The sequence below is a fragment of the Heteronotia binoei genome, chromosome 14 (genome assembly GCF_032191835.1).
Source record: "Heteronotia binoei isolate CCM8104 ecotype False Entrance Well chromosome 14, APGP_CSIRO_Hbin_v1, whole genome shotgun sequence".
In the NCBI taxonomy this organism is placed as follows: Eukaryota; Metazoa; Chordata; class Lepidosauria; order Squamata; family Gekkonidae; genus Heteronotia; species Heteronotia binoei.
Window position 1 is genome coordinate 1,075,930 of NC_083236.1, and position 23,122 is coordinate 1,099,051.

General features: G+C 44.7%; 2 protein-coding genes across 3 annotated transcripts in view; one reads left to right on the top strand and one right to left on the bottom strand.

The window, feature by feature from the left end:
• Positions 1-7,040, top strand: part of LOC132582431 (carboxymethylenebutenolidase homolog) — a 40,724-nt gene extending 33,684 nt beyond the window's left edge. For both annotated transcript variants that reach the window (XM_060254000.1, XM_060254001.1), the window contains exon 6: positions 6,830-7,040. In XM_060254000.1, the coding sequence (XP_060109983.1) occupies positions 6,830-7,015 (186 nt within the window). In that variant the 3' untranslated portion in view covers positions 7,016-7,040. The remainder of the gene's footprint in view (positions 1-6,829) is intronic.
• Positions 1-23,122, bottom strand: part of NFX1 (nuclear transcription factor, X-box binding 1) — a 441,461-nt gene that overhangs the window by 232,519 nt on the left and 185,820 nt on the right. The gene's annotated exons all lie outside the window — the stretch shown is intronic.

A 23,122-nucleotide genomic window follows, 5' to 3' on the forward strand; every position in this document is an offset into this window, starting at 1 on the left:
CATGGAAGCTTCAGCTGGTACACAATGCAACTGTGCACCTGCTGACTGGGACATCTGTGTAGGCGCACATGAAGACAGTGTTGCACCAGCTGCCTTGGTTGTCAGCTCAGTACCATTTTATTTCCTTTCAAATTAACAACCTTAATTTTAGTGCCAGTTGCTACCAGCAAGTAATCTACCAACACTTGGGAGAAATCCACCTTGTGTCTAAATGCAACCACCATTATTGTCCACTGTTTATCTTACCTTGCACATTTAACAGTTGCTAAACAGCTCCATTGGACACCCAGGGCTTTTTTTTGTAGCAGGAACTCCTTTGCATATTAGGCCACACACCCCTGATGTAGCCAGTAGGGATGTGCAAAAAAAAAAAAATTTGGATTGACACGGATTCGGAAGTATACGGGGGGGGGGGGGATTTGGAATCCCCGTATACTCCTGAATCCCCTCTCTCTCTCGGCTTGGCTTCGCAAACGAAGATTTAAGAAGGGTGCAATAGTCCACGTTTGCTGCAGGCTCGCTGGTGGCTGACAAGACCAATGTGGGACAGGCAGGTCCGGCCACAGCGGCTGCAGGGAAAAGTCTGATTTAGGGTTGGTCCTGTAGCAGTGCGATTCTTCCTCAATCTCCTTTTGTCCTCAAGACCAGCTATGCGTGTGTTCTCAAAGGAAGAGACAGCCTGGTGGATGGTGTGCCTCCATGCTTTGCGATCTGAGGCTAGGTCAGACCACTGGTGATGGTTGATGTGACAGGTGCTAAGGGATTTCTTCAAGGAGTCCTTGTACCTCTTCTTTGGTGCCCCTCTATTTCGATGGCCGGTGGAGAGTTCGCCATACAGGGCAATCTTGGGAAGGCGGTGGTTTTCCATCCTAGAAATATGCCCTGCCCAGCGCAGCTGCGTCTTCAACAGCAGTGCCTCGATGCTGGTAACCTCTGCCCGCTTGAGGACTTCAGTGTTGGTCACAAAGTCACTCCAGTGGATGTTGAGGATGGTGCGAAGGCAGCGCTGATGAAAGCGCTCAAGGAGTCGCAGGTGATGACGGTATAAAACCCACGATTCGGAGCCATAGATGAGGGTTGTCATCACAACCGCTTTGTAAACATTGATCTTTGTGCCTTTTTTCAGATGCTTGTTGCTCCACACTCTTTTGTGCAGTCGGCCAAATGCACGGTTTGCCTTTGCCAGCCTGTTGTCAATCTCCTTGTCGATCTTGGCATCTGAGGAGATGATGCACCCCAGGTAGCTGAACTGCTGGACTGTCTTCAGAACTGATTCACCCACAGTGATGCAGGGAGGGTGATAATCTTCCTGGGGTGCAGGCTGGTGGAGAACTTCTGTCTTCTTCAGACTAACTTCTAGGCCGAATAGCTTGGCAGCCTCTGCAAAGCAGGACGTCATATGCTGCAGAGCTGATACCGAGTGGGAGACGAGTGCAGCATCATCAGCAAACAGTAGCTCTCGGATTAGTTTTTCCATTGTCTTGGAGTGTGCCTTTAGTCGCCTCAGGTTGAACAGGCTGCCATCGGTGCGATAGCGGATGTAGACACCATCGTCCTCATCTAGATCTACTGCGGCTCTTTGAAGCATCATGCTAAAGAAGATCGTAAAGAGAGTTGGCGTGAGAACGCAGCCTTGCTTTACACCTGTGCCTATTGGGAAGGGCTCCGAGAGGTCGTTGCAGTGTCTGACTTGGCCTCGCTGGTCTTCGTGTAGCTGGATGATCATGCTGAGGAACCTTGGGGGACATCCTAAACGTTCCAAGATTTGCCACAGGCCTTTCCTGCTAACGGTATCGAAAGCTTTGGTAAGGTCGACAAAAGTCACATACAGAGCCTTGTTCTGTTCCCTGCATTTCTCTTGGAGCTGCCTGAGAACAAATACCATGTCGGTGGTGCTCCTGTTAGCTCTGAAGCCGCACTGGCTCTCTGGGAGGAGTTCTTCTGCAATGGTGGGCACCAGTCTGTTCAGGAGTATTCTGGCAAGGATTTTGCCTGCGATGGAGAGCAGGGTTATCCCCCGGTAGTTGGAGCAGTCTGACTTTTCCCCTTTGTTCTTGTATAGGGTGATGATGATTGCATCGCGAAAGTCCTGTGGTAATTTGCCTTGTTCCCAGCAGGTGACAAGTACTTTGTGAAGTGAGCTATGTAGTACTGTGCCCCCATGCTTCCAGATCTCTGGTGGAATTCCATCAACTCCTGATGCCTTGCCACTTTTCAGTTGCTTGATGGCTTTAACAGTCTCTTCTAGGGTGGGGATCTCATCCAACTCTGTTTTCACCGGTTGAAGTGGGGTGAGGTGGATTGCTGAATCTTGAACTACGCGGTTGGCACTGAAGAGAACCTGAAAATACTCCGACCACCGGTTCAGTATGGATGCCTTGTCTGTGAGGAGCACTTGGCCGTCTGCACTATGCAAGGGACTCTGAGCCTGATATGATGGACCATATACTGCCTTCAGGGCTTCGTAGAACCCTCTTAAATCACCAGTGTCTGCACACAGCTGGGTTCTCTCTGCAAGCTTGGTCCACCACTCGTTCTGAATGTCTCGAAGCTTGCGCTGGAGGTTGCTACATGCAGCGCGAAAGGTTGCTTTTTTCCCAGGACAGGAGGGCTGAGCAAGATGTGCTTGGGAGGCAGATCTCTTTTATGCCAGTAATTCTTGGATCTCTTGATTGTTCTCATCAAACCAGTCCTTGTTCTTCCTTGTGGAGAACCCGAGGACTTCTTCAGAGATCTGCAGGATGGTAGTTTTTAGGTGTTCCCAGAGTGCTTCTGGAGAAGGGTCTGTGGGGCAACTGAGGTCCTCAATTCTTGACTGGAGTTTTGCCTGGAAGGCAGCTTTAACTTCGGCTGACTGGAGGCTGCCAACCTGAAACTTCCTCCGAGGGATACCTCCTCTCCTGGGTGTGGGTTTAAAGTGAAGACGGAGATTGCAGCGTACAAGACGATGATCCGTATGACATTCTGCGCTGGGCATTACTCGGGTGTGTAAGACATCTCGAAGGTCTCTCTGGCGCACCAGAATGTAGTCGATAAGGTGCCAATGCTTGGACCGTGGGTGCATCCAGGTTGTCTTCAGACTGTTCTTCTGCTGGAAGATAGTGTTGGTGATGGTGAGCTGGTGCTCCATGCAGAATTCTAGCAGGAGGCGCCCGTTGTCATTGCAGTTGCCAATGCCGTGTTTGCCAAGTACTCCTTTCCAGGCTTCCGAGTCTTTACCTACTCTGGCATTGAAGTCGCCAAGGATCATCACTCCTGAATACCGCATTCGGAATAGCCGCATATACGGTAGATGCATGGCTATTACCGAATATACGGCCCTATTATACCCTATGGGCCATTGAAATCAATGGCAAATAGGGTATATTTGAAGCCGCATGGAGGGGAGGGGGTTTGAGATAGAGCCCCCAAATTTGCAGGGGACCTGCAGGGGACTCTCCCCTCCAAGCTCCCCAAGTACCAAAAAGATTGGGCCAGGGGATCCCATTCCAGGGGCACCGAAAGAGGGTGCCCCTATTCCATCATTATACCCTATGGGCCATTGAAATCAATGGCAACATAGGGCATAATTAGAGGCAGGGGGTTTGAGGGAGAGCCCCCAAATTTGCAGGGGACCTGCAGGGCTCTCCCCTCCAACCCCCCCAAGTCCCAAAAAGATTGAGCCAGGGGGTCCCTGTCTTTGGGCTCCCCAAAAGGCCCATTGCTAACAATGTTGGGGAAAGCCCAATTAGCCACTTCCTCACTGTAATTGTCGTGGGAAAAGTGGCTCTGGGGAGCAGGGGGTTTTGAGGAGAGCCCCCCAAACTGCTGAGCAGCTTCAGGGCACTGTCCCACACAAAACCCACAAGGCCAAAAAAAAATTGGACCAGGGGGTCCAATTCCTGGGGCACCCAAAGCCAAACCTAACCACATCAGAGAATCTCTATAGGACCCAAATGCACTACATCCCTCTATCTACTCTAACCCTGCAGGGCAGGCCTGGAAGCAATATAAAACCCAGTTGCCAACGTCACTGCCACACAAAACACAATTTGCTCAAGGTCTGCTCTGCAGACCTGGCTGCAGCAAACCCAGATGCCAGCTCTCCAGCCCTGCCCCAAACAACACGGGGAGAGCTGGCCAACCACAACAAGCCTGCTGGTTCTGGGTCTTTCACCCAGGTGCCAGCTTTCCTGCCACAGAACACATAATCTACAGATGCCAGCTCTCCAGCCCTGCCCCAAACAACACGGGGAGAGCTGGCCAACCACAACAAACCTGCTGGTTCTGGGTCTCTCACCCAGGTGCCAGCTTTCCTGCCACAGAATACACAATCTACAGATGCCAGCTCTCCAGCCCTGCCCCAAACAACATGGGGAGAGCTGGCCAACCACAACAAACCTGCTGGTTCTGGGTCTCTCACCCAGGTGCCAGCTTCCCTGCCACAGAACACACAATCTACTCTATAAAAACAAGAAAGTGACCCAGCCCACACACACCCTCACCAACCCCCACACCAACCAGAGGCAATTAAAAAAAACCAAAACAAAACCAGCAGAATCACAAAATGCCAAGTGTTAAAAAAGTGGCCTTTTCACCAACAAGAAAGCTCAGGCCAAATAACACCCCCCCCCCCTAAAACCAGAACCAGGAAAAAGGGGACAAAAGTGGCATTTTAAACAATGGAAATTAGGCCAAACAGCACCCCCCAAGAACCCAAAGAAAAGAGTAACAGCAGCAGCACAACACAGCAGCAACAAATCAAACACTGAATACTTTTAAAACAGTAAAAAATTAACTTTTAACAATACAGGAACTTTGCTACCCCCTCCCCCCCAAAAAACCCTTCACCCTAACCCCAAGAAATCCAAGCCACCCAAATCAGGAGAAGTAAAAGGACACTGCACTTTTAAAAGTCCTCTCACTAAATTAAGATATGGGCAAATTGGCAAACCCCCCCACCCCAGGCCCCCTCCCCAAGCAGAAACCCCCAAATAAGCTACCCCACCACCACCACCCAAATCTGGATAAGTAAAGGGACTCTAAGTCTTAAAAAAAAGTCCTTTTACCAACAATAAATAAAAACAAGAACCCCAAGAGTGTCTTACCTTGTCTTCTCTAGTCCAGGGAAGTCTGAGTGAGAGAGCTGCAGGCAGCAGCTTAAGCTAAGAGCCAGCCACTGCCAGCCCTTTGCACAATCTCTCACACACAGCAGCAATGGAGGAGTCAGTCCAGCCAGGAAGGGAAGACTCCTTAAAAAGCCCTTCAAAGCATGCATTTGCAATGCATTTTGCAAATGCATGCTTTGGATTGGCTGCTGGGGCTCCTCTTCCCCCTTCCTGATCCCAGGGAGGTTAAGGGAGAGGTGGGAAGAGGCCACTAAAGGCGCCAAAGTAGGCAAGCAGCTCCTTTGAAGCTGCAGAAGCTACTTTGCCACCTTTTGAATTGACAGCCGTATTCGGCTGCCGTATAATGGGCGCCTATGGAAATCGGCTGCAGCCTATATCAGCACTGATTCGGCTGTAAATATGGTTCGGCCGAACCGAATGCACATCCCTAGTAGCCAGTCCCCCCTGGCCCTGTAATAAGAACCCTTGGCACAGAGTGATAAAGCTGCAGTACTGCAGTCCGAGTTCTGCTCACGACCTGAGTTTGATCCCGGCAGAAGCTGGGTTCAGGTAGCCGGCTCCAGGTTGACTCAGCCTTCCATCCTTCCGAGGTCGGTCAAAGGAGTCCCCAGTGAGCCAGTTTGGTGTGGTGAGCCAGTTTGGTGTAGTGGTTAAGTGTGCGGACTCTTATCTGGGAGAACCGGGTTTGATTCCCCACTCCTTCACTTGCACCTGCTGGCATGGCCTTGGGTCAGCCATAGCTCTGGCAGAGGTTGTCCTTGAAAGGGCAGCTGCTGGGAGAGCCCTCTCCAGCCCCACCCACCTCACAGGGTGTTTGTTGTGGGGGAGGAAGGTAAAGGAGATTGTGAGCCGCTCTGAGACTCTTCGGAGTGGAGGGCGGGATATAAATCCAATATCTTCATCTTCTTCTTCTTCTTCAGTTTGCTGGGGGGGAAGCATAGAGGACTGGGGAAGGCAATGGCAAACCACCCCGTAAAAAGTCTGCCATGAAAATGTTGTGATGTGACGTCACCCCATGAGTCAGTAAAGACCCGGTGCTTGCACAGGAGACTACCTTTTACCTTTAAACTCTTGGATTGGCTACAACAGGGGTGTGTGGCCTAATATACTACAAACAAAGCCCTGGGCACATCTAATAGTTCTAGGAGGGACTCCCTCTCCCCCAATGTAAATTCCAAAAGGGTCATGACCACAAATGAAAATTGCTATGCTATGAAAATTGCTATATGTGGTTGAAGGAGAAATGAAGAAGGTACAAAAGCAACTGTAATTTCCCCCCCTTATTTACATACTTAATTACTTATTTACTTGCCTTGCCCTTGATGGCAGGGGAGGGGAGGGAGGGGTGACCAAACCAGTGTCCTGCAATGCCAATGCCGGAAGACATATCACAGGATGCTCTAGGACTCCCCTGAAACTCTATGGTTTTACCATTGTGGTGAAATCCTAGGTTGTTCCATGAGACAGTGGTGTCACTTGCAGCCAGAAGAAATGGCACAGGACACTTGGGTGAGTTTCTGTGCCTCCATTCTCCCAAGCATTGCCAGCAATGGTAACGGCTGCTGATCCTATTACACCATCAGAATGGGGGAAATCTGCTATAGCTGTGCTAACTTCAAGGCAAACCTTCAAGGAATGCAGGTGATAAGCAAGCAATGAATGGAAATGGTTAATTATTAGCTTCCCGTTCAGTGTCTAATAGAATTTACTATGTTTTTTAGGTCACCTTGTTGGAGCAGAAACTGAAGGAATATTGTCGCGTAGACTACAAAATTAAAGTCTATCCTGGACAAGTTCATGGCTTTGCTCAGTGCAAGCCTGAAGACATGAGGCCCAAAGATGTGCCTTACATTGAGGAAGCCAGGATGGACATGGTGGAATGGCTGAACAGATACCTGATGGTCTGAAGAATAATGCTATAGAGGCCACTTTATTCCCTCTGCCTTGAAAACAACACCTTACTGTTTTTCTTTAAAAGACTTGTCTTATCCAGCAGACTTTGAAAAAGGAGAAGTTGCATTCGGTTTAAGGTTTGCAGTAATTGGTTACACCCAGGAGTCATGTTGTAGGAAGAAAGGCGCAGGAGCTCAGTAGCATCTCTCATTTGCATATGCCCCAGGATCTGTGTGCAGCAGGGGTGGGGGGGAGAACTCCGCACTGGAGGTTCAGGAGCTGTGCTCCTGTGAGCTTCTGCTGAATTCAAGCCCTGGTGACACCTACCTTTGAATGGCAAACATCCTGACATTGAGGACTGAAGATATGTTCTCATGCAGGTTTTCATACGACAGATATGGACTTCTCCCACATTTTCCTGGGTCGTCTTAATTTAATGACTCCTTTTATCTTATATTAGCATGTTCAGAACCTCAAGATTCATTAAACGCTAGCAGCATCGTAGAGTGTAATTCCAATGATTAACTTCATGAAATCAAATTAAAAATGGGATGTGTGCTTTGAAGCCACACTCTTTGGTGCCAAAAACCCTAACCTTTACATAAGAACATAAGAACATAAGAGAAGCCATGTTAGATCAGGCCAATGGCCCATCCAGTCCAACATTCTGTGTCACACAGCGGCCAAATATATATATATATATACACACACACACACACACACACACACTGTGGCTAATAGCCACTGATGGACCTCTGCTCCATATTTTTATCTAACCCCTTCTTGAAGGTGGCTATGCTTGTGGACGCCACCACCTCCTAATTCCATTTAGTAAAGCTGTGCTTCTTCATTAGGAAAGATTTGTTTTTAGCTGCAGAATTTGAAAACCTGCACACAGATTCCAGTGCTGGAACTGGAATTAATCCCTAATGAATTCCCAAACAATCAAAACTAACACTGGAAGAGGAAAGAAAGTGAAAGAGCAATAGGTCAGAGAGCTGACAAGTCCCCATTGGCAGAAGGGAAGTGCAGGATAGAAATATTGCAATAAATAAGTGTGTGACGAAACCAGCCTGATTCTGCCTTCAGACCCGGTCCCGTCAACTCCCTTTTGAGTTGCCAACTCCTGAAGGGAGCTTATCTTCTTCTCACCACTAGGGCACGCTGCCACCACCTGCTCAATTTAGGGGTTCCTGACCAAGAGGAGCAGGACTCGAATCCCCCTTCCTAACAGTTCTGAGGCCTGGCCTCAAGGTCCTCTGCCAACCCAGCACCTGGTTAACACAGAGACCAAAGTCCTTCTTTGGGAGACCCCTGGAGAATTGGCACCTTTGCCACCTGTACGCCTTCCCCCTTCCTGGCATTCGATGAAATTGCTGAGCAGACAGGTTAAAACGGATAAAAGGAAGTACTTCTTCACTCAAAGGGTGATTAACATGTGGAATTCACTGCCACAGGAGGTGGTGGCAGCCACAAGTATTGCCACCTTCAAGAGGGGTTTAGATAAAAATATGGAGCAGAGGTCCATCAGTGGCTATTAGCCACAGTGTGTGTGTATAAATATATATATATATATAATATATAATATATATTATATATTGTATATATATATATATTATATATATATTATATAGTATATATATTATATATATAATATATATATATATATATAATATATAATATAATATATATAATATATATAATTTTTTTGGCCACTGTGTGACACAGAGTGTTGGACTGGATGGGGCATTGGCCTGATCCAACAGGGCTTCTCTTATGTTCTTATGTTCTTAACTCCTCTCTTGCAATAGCATGGTCTGAGGCGGTTGGGGAAACTATGTGGTACAGAGTGACTGCCTTTTAAACAAATAAAACATTTATTTAAAACATGCAACTATTTACAGGCATTTTTAAATACAGAGTGAACAGAAGTAATAAATGAAAGTAGGGATAAACGCTCCTTCTCTCCCTAATATATAACTGGCCCTGACCAGACCATCCAGAACTGACTCACCTGTCTCCAAGACTCAAATCAAACTTGACAACTTTTAACTGCCCATTTCCCTCCAAAAACCTCTAATATAAAACCCAGTTCCCGCCCAGGAACTGGTTTTCCCTCCTGCAGCCTTCTGGGAGACCAGCCTGACAGACTTCCTGTCCTCAGAAGTGCTGCTTCCAGACAGGAGGGGAGGGGAGCGGGGAGGAGGGTGAGACTAGGCCAAAGCCTTGCCTAGAGTTTTATAGACTCCTAGCTAACTCCCAGACAAGCACAGGCCTAAAATGGCATTTCTCCACAAAGTGGTCACACATACACCCACTCCTCCCAATTCATTTTTCTTTTTACCCTGTTTTCTGTTCTGACTTTACTTTCCCAGCTCTTTCTACTTGTTCTGCCTGCCCATTCCTCTGCTTTCCGCCTCCCCCACACCTCTGCAGCAGCCACTGGGGACTGCCCAGGAAACCACACAGCATTATCTGCAATTGCCGGACAATTTGATTCCCACATGATTGCCTAAATCTGGTTATGGACCCTCAGATTTCAGCATTTAAACTATTCATTTTACTTTATCCTTCTTTTTATAAAATTTAGGATTTTTCTGCAAGCCTGGAGGTTCTTCCAGAGTTAGGATAGATCTTTCTCTCTCTCTCTCTCCCTCCCTCCCTCTCCCTCTCCCCCTGTGAAGCAGAGAAATAACAAGGTCCGCACACATTACTGGTATGAAACGAGGTTTACTTTTGTTACCAAGAGCAGAATTTAGTTGGCCATGGGCCCCTAAAATGAGTAAGTTAAAATCATTCTACATAAAGACCGTTTTATTCACATAGACACCCAACAGCGCAGGCACACAGGCTTATCTGATTCAATATTCCCCACCCCCTTGTAACTCTTTCTAGTACTTTTCCATTCCTCCTGTCTCCATGTTTTATCAGCTCCAGCAAGAAGCTTCTCATGGAGGCCCGTTTGTGTTATTCTAATACACATCTGCGTTTCACACACCCACTGAAAGCTATCTGTGCTTCTAACAAAGAGTTGCATCAGACATCCTAGTTCTGAAGGCAGAAGCATGCTTTCATTCATTATCTTAGGGGTGTTCATTAATTATTCAGGGGTCCCCCTTCATTCCCCCCTTTCAGTCTTCTGGAAGCTTATTTAAGTCTGAAGGAGACTGACCATCATCATCATCATCATCATCATCATCAAACAAATTAATTCTGTATGACCACTCAGGAAGGGCAGCTAGATGACAATTTGGTTTTTACATTCCCAGGAAAGACTGAAATGACACTACAATGGGGTAACGAAATAGTATATTGACAGAGATGGGGTAAAGATGTATCACGGGAGGAAGAGAGACAGTGATGGTATTACCCATTCACACTGGTACATCCCAGTATTTTTCCATCTAGACAAGAGATGTATGTGTGTGTGTGGGGGGGGGAGGTTACTCAGAGGCATGCCTTGGCTATGCAGCCCAGCCTTCCAATATGGAATTATCCTGGTCTCCATCATGGGGCCTTTCTGGGCACACAGGCTAGCTTGGGAGGGCCCCCCATGTCTTTTAAGGCTACCCTCTTTATTTGGCAGCACTCTGGTATCAATTTCCTCCCTTTGGCACCGCCCAATCCTTGGAGGGTGTGTGCCACATTTCATGGTGCACTGCCAATCAGACTTCAAACAACCAGGATTGAGACCCAGTTGGGACAAAGGGGAAGGGCTTAGGAATGTCAACTACCAAAAAATAGGCTATACATGCATTAAAAATAAAAAAAACAATCCAATCAGGAAAAAGGGGACTATGTGTCTTGGTACTGAAGACTAACTATCACTGAAATGTGGGACGATCTGGAGGAGGAGATAGAGGAAAGAGGAGGCTAGAGATACATTTCATTTTTTAGATAATCAGTCACTTGAACAGGGAAATCCATTCATGGTATATGCATTGAATAATTACATATGTCCAGTCTAAATTTGTGAACATAGATCTTGGAAGGATCCTAGGGAACTTATCTCTTTATCAATAAGACATTGCTAGCTATGATGCAAGAATACAAGAACTCATCTCAATTTCTAAGACACATAAGCAATAATAAGGGACATATGCAAGTGACATGCTATAAATTGGATCAACTCATATGCCTTTATGGCAAACACCTTGTTGCAGCCTGGGTGATTAAAATACACACATTCAGACATACTTGGAAACATTGCCAGTTGTGGGCAGTCCACATTTGGTCACATTATTTACAATAGAAAAACCATTTCCCGACTAATTCCTTGTTCCCCTCCTCCCTTAGTCTAACAAAAGGTCTTCTTTCTTAAGTTCATGGAGAGTTTGCATGCTCTATGCATGACAATCTTTTCACAGGGAAATCTGTTTTTGTTGCAGTCAAAAGGAATTCTTTTTCTGGAAGCACAACTTGGAGGTGGCAGTGGGGTTGCTGTTGTGATCAGCTGGGGCAACTAGCCTTTTGCTAGGCAGAGGAATTTCCCTGGAAATGAGTTTTCTCCACAACTCAGTTTGGATGGGGTTCTGGGGGAGGCCTTCCTTCCAACATCAATGAGGCATGACCAGGCAAATTTCAGGACCTCTGGGAAGATATGGAAGAGCCTGGAAAACATACTGGGAGAAACAAACAAACAAAACAACAATAATAGGTGCTTTTCCCCTTTAAAGCTTTCCTTGGCTGTCCACAAATTGCCATAACTTGAGTCCAACCCTGTTGAGATAGGGTTGCACACATTAGCTAAACTACCACCCTTGCTTTGGACTGGAAACTTCCTCCTCCACACATGGAGTTTCATTTTGACAAGGTCTCTACCCTTCCAATGTTAAAGGGCAGATTTTATACACCATCCATTATGCAGAACACAAATCCACAATATAAACCTATGCATCACTTCTCATGATTCAGGCTAGTGCACATCCATATAGAAAGCGTGTACCTAGAGGTTCATGAGAGGCTTTTTACTTTGTTGCAACAGATATGAATCTTAAAAAGAAACATGAAATTGTGCACAAGACTGGGAGCTCCAAAAATAGATTACCAGAGTTGGGGTTACCCCTGGATTTTGAAAATGGTCACAAAAAGGGGACAAAAACTTTTGCTATAGCTTTGGAATATATTAAATTGTCAAAGGAAAGCTTTAAAGGGGAAAAGCACCTATTATTGTTGTTTTGTGTGTTTGTTTCTCCAAGTATGTTTTCCAGGCTCTTCCATCTCTTCCCTATAGCAAAACGTTTGCTATAGCTTTGGAATATATTAAATTGTCAAAAATAAGAAAAACTTCAAAAACAAACACACAAAACAAAACTGAGGCCTCAATAGAACAATGCCAGCTTTAACATACATGTATGCGAGGGATCAGACCCAAAATGATTACGGAACTGCATTAGAGAATTTAAACCATTGGAAATCAGTGGGGTGTTCAAGTCCCACTGAACCCCATTTTCCTCTGCGTCAGCTCATCCAAAATTTGTTCTGTGGGTCTCACATAGATGTGAGAGTGGGTTTTAACAAACTTTTAACAAGAAAAATCCTAAAAGCAAATAATAGTTAATCCTCAAACAAACAATTCTTAACAGACATACCAGCAATTCTTAAAACTACTATATAATGATGAGCATGCACTAAACTTGAATTGCAGGTCCAGGTTTCCTTTATATATAACAAAACAATCCTGGAAAGCAAATTCTGATTTATACACCTTGACAAAGGTTGAAATAATGGAGAGGCAGAAACTTAAAACAAGCAAATGGAAATGTGTTATCCAGGAGCAAGCCTGGCCAGGACTGAAGATTGGATTGAAACACAAAATCAAGCAGAACTGGAGTTCTACCATGGTAAGAACATGACACATAGAAAGGATTTTCTAAACAAAACACTCAGAAAAAGTCAAGCTCTAACAAGATACTATAGATGGAGGCATAAAGTAAGATAGATAAGCATATAGATGCCTCTTTCCACAGGTAAAAGGTTCACCAAATAGCTGAATAGGAAGATTGATATGCACACTATGGAACATAACTATAAATGACATTAAGAGAGCAAATGAAGATATACATTTGAGGAATGCAGAACATTATTAAAGTCCAGATTTCTAATAAAGACCAAGAGTTTTCAAGAATTCTGCCAAGTAAATTACCAACAAATCTAGAAAAGGTATTTCTATGGGAGACACAATGCTGAGAATAACTGGATCACTGGTAAAACAAAGTATTCATTTCTCAAGACTTTGCACAGTGAGAGAATAGTTTTACCAAAGGAAGGGTACAGATGCTCTTCTATAACACATGCTATAACTTGAAATGAAAAGAGGTCTTTTAGAAACCAAAATTTGTGAGGTAGAATTTTAAAACACTGTTCTTTTAAGAAAGTAAAAATTCAGTACAAACAACAAAAGGAATTTTCAGATTTAAATGAATGAAAAATTGGGAAGCAGTTCAAAGTAAGATAGAAAATTGCGTTAGATGTAACACTTGAAGACCACATGCTTCTGATATGAGATGTACTTAACAAAAATCACAAGAGAAATAAAATTTCCAAAAGGTTTTATACTGTATTGCATTAGCAGAAAAAGATGTTCCATATAAGCCCAAAATTGCAAATATAAACTTTTAACCCATTGTCTCAGATTAAAAAAAGACTTAACAAAAAATCTTCTGTTAGGTGCACCATTTCTTTAAAACAAAGGAGATCACAAGCTGAATATCTTAAAAGTGTTCCCCTTAAAATTAAAGCTACAAAATCTAAGTACAAGGGAAACTGATAACGGCCACTAGAAAAATATTTTCAGACTCAAAAGGTAAAGCAACAAAAATAAATTATCAGAGGAAAAGCTTCTAATCTAGGAGAACTCTTAGCCTCAGGACAGTTTACAGGCAGGGCTTTTTCTCTAGCAGAGAAGGATTAGCTGTAAGTGGAACTTTGGGATGCCAGCTCCAGGCTGGAGATTTCTGAATATTTGAATTAAATTTGAAGATTAAAAGGCATGCAGTCCATTTTCTTGGACACTTTCTCTCCCGGAGGCACTGGCCTTAATGTTCTGGGCATTACATTATATTTTTGGGAGCACCCTTGCAAAACACAGTAGTGTTCTGAGCAAGTCAAGGAGCTTTCAAACTGGCTTGCTTCTTTCAACATATGCACATCTTTCCTTCCAGGCTTCTCCCTGGCTAGGAGTGGTCTAGAACTACTCATTTTGTTTATGGAGACATTCTTGCAGAATTTCAAAAGTTTGAATTTTTATCTTTAGACCCCAAATCAGGAGAATATGAGAATTCAGAAAAATATCTCAATTGTGCCTCCCCTCTTAGATACCATGGGGCATATATATAAAGATCCTTCTCTCTCTAAGGCTGGGAGAGAGAAAATTGGTTTAACAAAAGACAGAAAGAGAAGATAATAACCCTTGCTGGGCAGTTAATCCCAGTATTCTCTTATCTGATCTTGATAAATTTTCCAGGATACAGGGGTTTTTTTCCAGGTTAAGCAACTTTTAAACACAAGATGGGGAAGATATCTGCCTGGTGGTGGGGGGGGGGTTCAGATTTTACACTTCTTATTTCTATTATTAAGACTAAATTTGGCTAAGTGTCTTCTTTCCTAAAGGGGGTCTGCAAAAGTTTTCCTAGCCAAAATCCAGTGAAAGATGCTAGGACAAAAATTCCTTGCAAAAGAGAAAACTTTGACTCTTTGCAAAGATGTTGATAATTTACTTCTCTTAAGGAGACTGGATTAGCTTTGTATCAGAGACAAGATTTTCTTTCTGATTATGAGAGGAGAAAATTCAAGCTCTAGGTGTTTCCTTATTTGCATGTGAAAAAGGTGATATCTGGAGTTTTCCATCAATTTAGTCACATAGTTAAGATTTTCAAATGACCAAATTTCTTCTTCCCTGGCTAGTTATGGATCTGATTTATAAAAGAAGATGGGTCTCTTTCTCTAAAGACACCTGGTTGCTTGTGCTTTAAGAGAGACTTGAGGTGAAAATTTTCTTTCCTTCTTAATGTCTCAGGGCACTGCATTCTAAAAAAAAATATTATTCCTTATGCCTTTTCTGGCTGTGTTAAAGATTTCAGATTGAGTAAGGAGAAGAGGATTAGCATTCCTTCCCTAATGGGGGAAGGGCAGGAGGACTGCAAATTTGCAATCTTTAACTTCTCTAGGCCAGGCTCCAATTTGGGCTGATCCATTCTCTGTACATACTCAGAGACCTCTCCTTGAGCCTGAAATTTATAGAACTGAAGCAGTAAATATATAACAAAACTAGTTTAATCTCTCTTTCTCAGAGGTATTTGGTTCTGGCATTTTAAAAGTGAAAATAAAGGTACAACTCTCTGAATCTCTCAATCATGGCAATAAATTGTATTTGTTTAATTTGCATCCTGGCTGCATTTTGAAAGAGCTGAACCTAAGTTCTTTTGGGCTAACTAATGCAGTAGCCATGCAACAATTGGATTTTAGTGCTGAGATAGCTGAATAGCCTTAACTGGTTACACCACGAGAGTCTGGGAGGCATAAAAATAGCATAATGAGTACATTTCTTTGCCTAGCCTACCCGAGACTAGAGCCTATTATGCTGAACAGCCTCCTGACGTGATTCCATTCGGGGAAACCCTTGGATTCCATCTGGACATTTGGACTCTGCATGATAATATCTAGCTCTCTGAATTTATACCCAGTTAGCTAGTTATATTGAATGACGTTGTTATTTTGTATGGCTCACTAAAAGCAATACTTTCATGCCTATTTATTTATTTTTGTGGTTATTTGCTTTCAGGGCCACCACAATCTGAGCCAAACTTACCCACTAGCATTTGGAGGTGCCTACTACCAATTTGTGAAAACTGACTTGGGGAACCCCTTGCTGTGGTGGTGTGGCTTGGTTTTCTCTACAGTATTCCTAATAGGCAGAGGCTTGACTGAGGCCTCTGAACATAAGAACATAAGAAAAGCCATGTTGGATCAGGCCAATGGCCCATCCAGTCCAACACTCTGTGTCATACAGTGGCCAATAATAATAATAAATTATTATACACACACACACACACACTGTGGCTAATAGACACTCCATCTAACCTCCCTCTTGAAGCTGGCTATGCTTGTAGCCGCCACCACCTCATGTGGCAGTGAATGTGTGTGTGTGTGTATATATATATACACACACACACATACATACATACATATAAATATATATACACACTATGGCTAATAGCAACTGAAGGACCTCTGCTCCATATTTTTATCTAACCCTCTCTTGAAGCTGGCTATGCTTGTAGCCGCCGCCACCTCCTGTGGCAGAGAATTCCACATGCTAATCATCCTTTGGGTGAAGAAGTACTTCCGTTTATCCGTTTTAACCCGACTGCTCAGCAATTTCATCGAATGCCCACAAGTTCTTGTATTGTGAGAAAGGGAGAAAAGTACTTCTTTCTCTACTTTCTCCATCCCATGCATAATCTTATAAACCTCTATCATGTCACCCCGCAGTCGACGTTTCTTCAAGCTAAAGAGCCCCAAGCGTTTTAACCTTCCTTCATAGGGAAAGTTCCAAACCCTTAATCATTCTAGTTGCCCTTTTCTGGACTTTTTCTAATGCTATAATATCCTTTTTAGGTGCGGTGACCAGAATTGTACACAGTATTCCAAATGAGAGCACACCATCGATTTATACGGGGGCATTATGATACTTGCTGATTTGTTTTCAATTCCCTTCCTAATAATCCCCAGCATGGCATTGGTCTTTTTTATTGCAATCGCACACTGTCTTGATATTTTCAGAGAGTTATCCACCACGACCCCAAGATCTCTCTCTTGGTCAGTCTCTGCCAGTTCACACCCCATCAACTTGTATTTGTAGCTGGGATTCTTGGCCCCAATGTGCATTACTTTGCACTTGGCCACATTGAACCTCATCTGCCACATTGATGCCCACTCACCCAGCCTCACCCTTTGGAGTGCCTCACAATCCTCTCTGGTTCTCACCACCCTGAACAATTTAGTGTCATCTGCAAACTTGGCCACTTCACTGCTTACTCCCAACTCCAAATCATTTATGAACAAATTAAAGAGCATGGGACCCAGTACTGAGCCCTGCGACACCCCACCGCTTACCGTCCTCCACTGTGAAGACTGCCCATTTATACTCACTCTCTGCTTTCTATTAATTAGCCAGTTTTTGATCCACAAGAGGACCTGTCCTTTTACTCCATGACTCTCGAGCTTACTAAGGAGCCTTTGATGAGGAACTTTATCAAAAGCTTTCTGGAAGTCAAAGTAAACTACATCTATTGGGTCTCCTTTGTCCACATGTTTGTTCACCCCCTCAAAGAAATGTAACAGGTTAGTGAGGCAAGATCTTCCCTTACAGAAACCATGCTGAGTCTTCCTCAATAACTTGTGTTCATCAATGTGCCTACTCGTTCTGTCCTTGATAATGGTTTCTACCAACTTTCCTGGTATTGAAGTCAGACTGACTGGCCTGTAATTTCCCGGATCTCCTCTGGAACCCTTTTTAAAGATGGGGGTGACATTTGCTACCTTCCAGTCTTCAGTAACAGAGGCAGATTTCAATGAAAGATTACATATTTTTGTCAGGAGATCCACAAGTTCAACTTTAAATTCTTTCAGAACTCTTGGAGGTGTGCCATCCAGACCTGGTGACTTATTATTTTTTAATTTGTCTATCAGTTGTAGGACCTCCTCTCTTGTCACCTCAATCTGACTCAGGTCTTTCAACACCCCTTCCAAAATAAGTGGTTTTGGAGCAGGCAAACACTTCTCATCTTCCACAGTGACGATGGAGGCAAAAAATGCATTCAGCTTCTCAGCCATTTCCCTATCCTCCTTTAGTAATCATTTGACCCCTTGGTCATCCAAGGGCCCCACTGCCTCCCTGGCTGGTTTCCTGCTTCTAATATACTTGAAGAAATTTTTATTGTTGGTCTTTATGTTTTTTGCAATATGCTCCTCATAGTCCCATTTTCCCTGCCTGATCACAGTCTTGCATTTGATTTGTCACAGCCTGTGTTCCCTTTTATTAATCTCACTTGGACTAGCTTTCCACCGCTTAAAGGACTCCTTACCTTTTACAGCTTCCATTACTTTATTTGTTAACCATGCAGGCCTTTTCTTATATCTGTTTGTGCCTTTCCTAACTTGTGGTATATATTTTATCTGAGCTTCTAGGATTGTAGTTTTAAATAGCCTCCAAGCTTCCCCAAGGGTGTTGACTGTATTTACCTTTACTTTCAGTTTCCTCTTCACATGCCTCCTCATCTAAGAGAATTTACCCCTTTCAAAGTTAAACGTGGTTGTGCTGGTCTTTTGGGGCAACTCTCTATTTATACTAATGGTGAAATCAATAACGTTATGGTCACTGCTCCCAAGCAGTGCGATCACTTTTACATCTCTCACCAAGTCTTGGGCATTACTTAGGACCAAATCCAGGATCGCCCCACCCCTGGTAGGTTCTGTGACCATCTGCTCCATAGCACAGTCATTGAGAGCATCTAGAAACTCAGTCTCTTTCTCACGACCTGAACACATATTGACCCAATCAATCTGTGGGTAGTTGAAATCACCTATGACAACACAGTCTTTACATTTAGCCACTATCTTTAATCCTTCCATCATATTATAATTGTCCTCTATCTTTTGATTTGGTGGCGATAACTAACTCCCATAGTTAAATTTCCTTTTGGGCCCTCAATTTCCACCCAAAGCATTTCTAGAAGGGAATCTAATTCTCTGACCTCAGTCTTACTGGACCGTATGCCCTCTCTGACATACAGAGCCACCCCACCTCCAACCCTTTCCTCCCTATCCTTCCGATATAGCTTATATCCAGGAATCACCTTGTCCCACTGATTCCTCTCATCCCACCAAGTTTCTGAAATTCCCACAATGTCTATGTTTTCTCCGAACACCAAACATTCCAACTCACCAATTTTACTTTGAACACTTCTAGCATTTGTATACAAACATCTATAATTTCCCAGGCAAGCTAGGCCCACAACCTTCCTCCTGCTGTCTCAAGACTTTGGCAGACACTCCATACTGTTTGTCACCATCTCAGTGGACAACTCTGATCCATTAACAGCTAACCCTTCATCTCTTTGAGATGAGTCCTCCCAAACCAGAGACATTTCATCTCCTGTCGGCTTTCCCCCAAGATTTAGTTTAAAAACTGCTCTGTCACCTTTTTGATTTTAAGCGCCAGCAGCCTGGTTCCATCTGGGGACAAGTGGAGACCATCTCTTTTTTGCAGCTCCCGCTTGTTCCAGAAAGCATTCTAGTGCCTAACAAATGTTAACCCTTCCTCCCTACACCATCGTCTCATCCACACATTGAGACTTCCAATTTGCGCCTGTCTCTCCAGCCCTGCATGTGGAACAGGTAGCACTTCCGAGAAGGCTACCATGGCCTTAAGTCTCCCGCCTAGCAGCCTAAATTTTTCCTCCAGGACCTCACGACTGCATTTCCCCACATTGTTGGTGCCAACATGCACCGCAACCACTGGCTCCTCCCCAGCACTATCAGCCTATCTACTACACACGTAATGTCCGCTACCTTCGCACTAGGCAGGCAAGTCACCATACGGTTAGTACGTGGTTTTGCCACCCAGCTGTCTACTTGCCTATGGATCGAATCACCAACTACCAATTCCCCCCTTCTCTTCCTGCCCAGTGATGGTTCCTTGGCGCAAAAGGATACCCACTTACCAACTGGAGAAGAGGTCCCTTCTGAGGGCGCATTCCCCTTATCCTCAGCACGGTGCCTTATTCCCTCTCGACTCTCATGCTCCCTGGCAGCAACAGGGCTGCCACGTTCAGAGTAGGGCTCATCTAATACATCCCCGAGAGTCTTCTCCAAGTGCCTAATTGACTGTCTCTGCTTCTCCAGGTCAGTCACCTCGGCCTCAAGGGTACGAACTCGTTCCCTGAGGACCAAGAGCTTCTTGCATCAAGCACACACCCAAGACTTCTGTCCTGTGGGCAGATAGTCATACATGTGACACTCAGTGCAAAATACTGGAAAGCCCGCACCCCCCTGCTGGCATTTTACTTTCATGATAGCTTTTTCAAAATATACAGTCCCCTTTAAATCCTGTTTATGTGGCTCCCCTTCTGGAGGGTCAGCTTACCTTATTGAGAACACAAGGAAATTAGGGATCTGGGTTCCTGGTCCTTACAGAGTCCCCAGGCTAAGAGCTCTGTGCTAAAGGATTTATCCAGTCTGGTGGCAACCTACCTTCCTGGTATTTCTGGGGGAAATATCAGACTTTGGACCTGTGTTGGACTATCAGTTGGCAAGTCTGCTGACCCACCTCGGCCAGACAGGTGGCAGATTTTGTCACACTAATAGAGACCTGATCTTTTGGGCAAGGCCACATTCTCTGCAGTTTTATATCCTGAATGGGGTTGCCATACCCAGACAGGACAGATTGCTAGAGATCTAGAATGGAAATCTAAAGAAAGATGAGATCCCAAGGGAACCAGGCTCTGAGCTCTCACTCACACCAAACTTCCATTACCCTGCAGAGAAAACTGAGTCTGCAGCTTGGAACTTTGTGCGGTGATTCCAGGAGATCTCCAGGCCTCACCCTTGAGAACTGGACTCATCTAATTTTGGTCCAAATCATTACTCTTCTTTTTCTTTATTTTATTAAGGGGAGGAAGGTCTTTGTTACCTTACAAAGCCAGGTTTCTCTATTCTAATAGACATTCAAATCTAAAAGTTAGATTTTTCATGGGGGGGAGGTTTAGGGACAAAGGAGCCTTGCCTGCCCATGGGGAACTACCATTCTCTGACATTCCCAAGAATTCTGGCTTTTAAGTTCCCCATGGCACCAGACATTTAGACAAGACACTTCTAGGGAAAACAGAAAACAGGAGCTGCCACTAAGGGGTCCAGCAGCCAGGGAGCCCTGGGGGTTTTCACTCCCTCTCTCTCATGACCAGAATGCCAGGTCGCCCTACAAGAAACTGCACAAGAGAAAATCCCTCTCGCTTAGAGGCTTCATATCCTCTCATTCACATACACCACAGAAATCCTCCCAGATCCTAGCTTCTGTGCTTCAGCTCTGAAGCAGAGCCTAATAGACAGAGCTTAAGAGGTGATCAGACCCTTCTTCTCTCCTAAGGAGAGGTAATCAGAATTCACAGACAGTTCATACTCACAATCCTGAAGATCTTCCAATTCCCTGCACACGTCAGTTCAACGAGGCACGGGATCTTGGTTGGCAGACCAGGCACCTTCTCCCACTGGGGCAGAGAGAGCCGGACTCGATCAAAAATGTGACTGTGGCGCCTAGTCTAGTCTTCCTGCCACGAGGGTGGAAGGCGGATGGCTATACAACCAGCCAAGGGGAAGGAAATATCCTAACCCTGTTCGTTTCCAATTGGTCAATGTACCAAAATGAAGCAGAGAAATAGAAGAAGAAGAAGAAGAAGATATTGGATTTATATCCCGCCCTCCACTCCGAAGAGTCTCAGAGCGGCTCACAATCTCCTTTACCTTCCTCCCCCACAACAGTCACCCTGTGAGGTGGGTGGGGCTGGAGAGGGCCCTCACAGCAGCTGCCCTTTCAAGGACAACCTCTGCCAGAGCTATGGCTGACCCAAGGCCATTCCAGCAGCTGCAAGTGGAGGAGTGGGGAATCAAACCCGGTTCTCCCAGATAAGAGTCCGCACACTTAACCACTACACCAAACCAGCTCTCCTAACAAAGTCCGCACACATTACTGGTATGAAACGAGGTTTACTTTTGGTACCATGAGCAGAACTTAGTCAGCCATGGGCCCGCAAAATGACTAAGTTAAAATCATTCTACATACAGACCATTTTATTCACACAGACACCCAACAGTGCAGGCACACAGGCTTATTGATTCAATATTCCCCACCCCCTTGTAACTCTTTCTATTACTTTTCCATTCCACCTGTCTTCATGCTTTATCAGCTCCAGCAAGAAGCTTCTCAAGGAGGTCCGTTTGTGTCATCCTAATACACATCTGTGTTTCACACACCCACTGAAGGCTATCCGTGCTTCTAACAAAGAGTTGCATGAGACATCCTAGTTCTGAAAGCAGAAGCATGCTTTCATTCATTATCATAGGGGTATTCATTCATTATTCAGGGGTCCCCTTTCACCCTCCCATATTATCCTTATTGTGCAGATTTTCTGACCCAAACACGGGAGCCAGAATGCCAGGTTTAGAATTAAGGTATACAGTTGATATCCAACTCTATACAAATATACAAAGAAATGGAGATACTATCATTAGAAAAGATGGATACAGATGACATATATGTGTGCCTTGTTATTTATTTATTTTTTATTTATTTAGAATTTATATCCCGCCCTTCCCACAAGTGGCTCAGGGCGGCTTCCAACAATTGATCCAACATAAAAATTAAACAATATTTAAACATGTAAACAATTAAACATTTAAAACAGATAAAACCTTAAAAATTAATAAATATTCCAAATATATATAAGAAAAAATCTGGCAAGCTACATTGAGTTCTCATCTTAGCTAGGTGTAAGCTAGCTGGAAGAGGGTCGTCTTACAGGCCCTGCGGAACTGAACAAGGTCCCGCAGGGCCCTCACCTCCTCCGGCAGCTGATTCCACCATGTAGGGGCCATAACAGAGAAGGCCCTTTCTCTGGTGGATTTCAAGCGGGCTTCTTTTGGCCCAGGGATAGTAAGGGGATTTTGTGTTCCCGACCTCATTACTCTCTGGGGAACATGTGGGGAAAGACGGTCCTTCAGGTAGACAGGTCCCAGGCCATATAGGGCTTTAAAGGTAATAACCAGCACCTTGTACCGGACTCGATATATCACTGGAAGCCAGTGCAGGGTCCGAAGACCCGGCCGAATGTGTCCCCACTTTGGGAGACCCAGTAACAGCCGGGCCGCGGCATTCTGCACCAGCTGCAATTTCCGAGTTCGGGACAGGGGCAGCCCCATGTAGAGGGCATTACAGTAGTCCAACCTCAAGGTGACCATAGCATGGATCACTGTTGCTAGGTCGTCGCGCTCCAGGAAGGGGGCCAACTGCCTTGCCCGTCTAAGGTGAAAAAACACAGACTTGGCAGCGGCTGCTATCTGAGCCT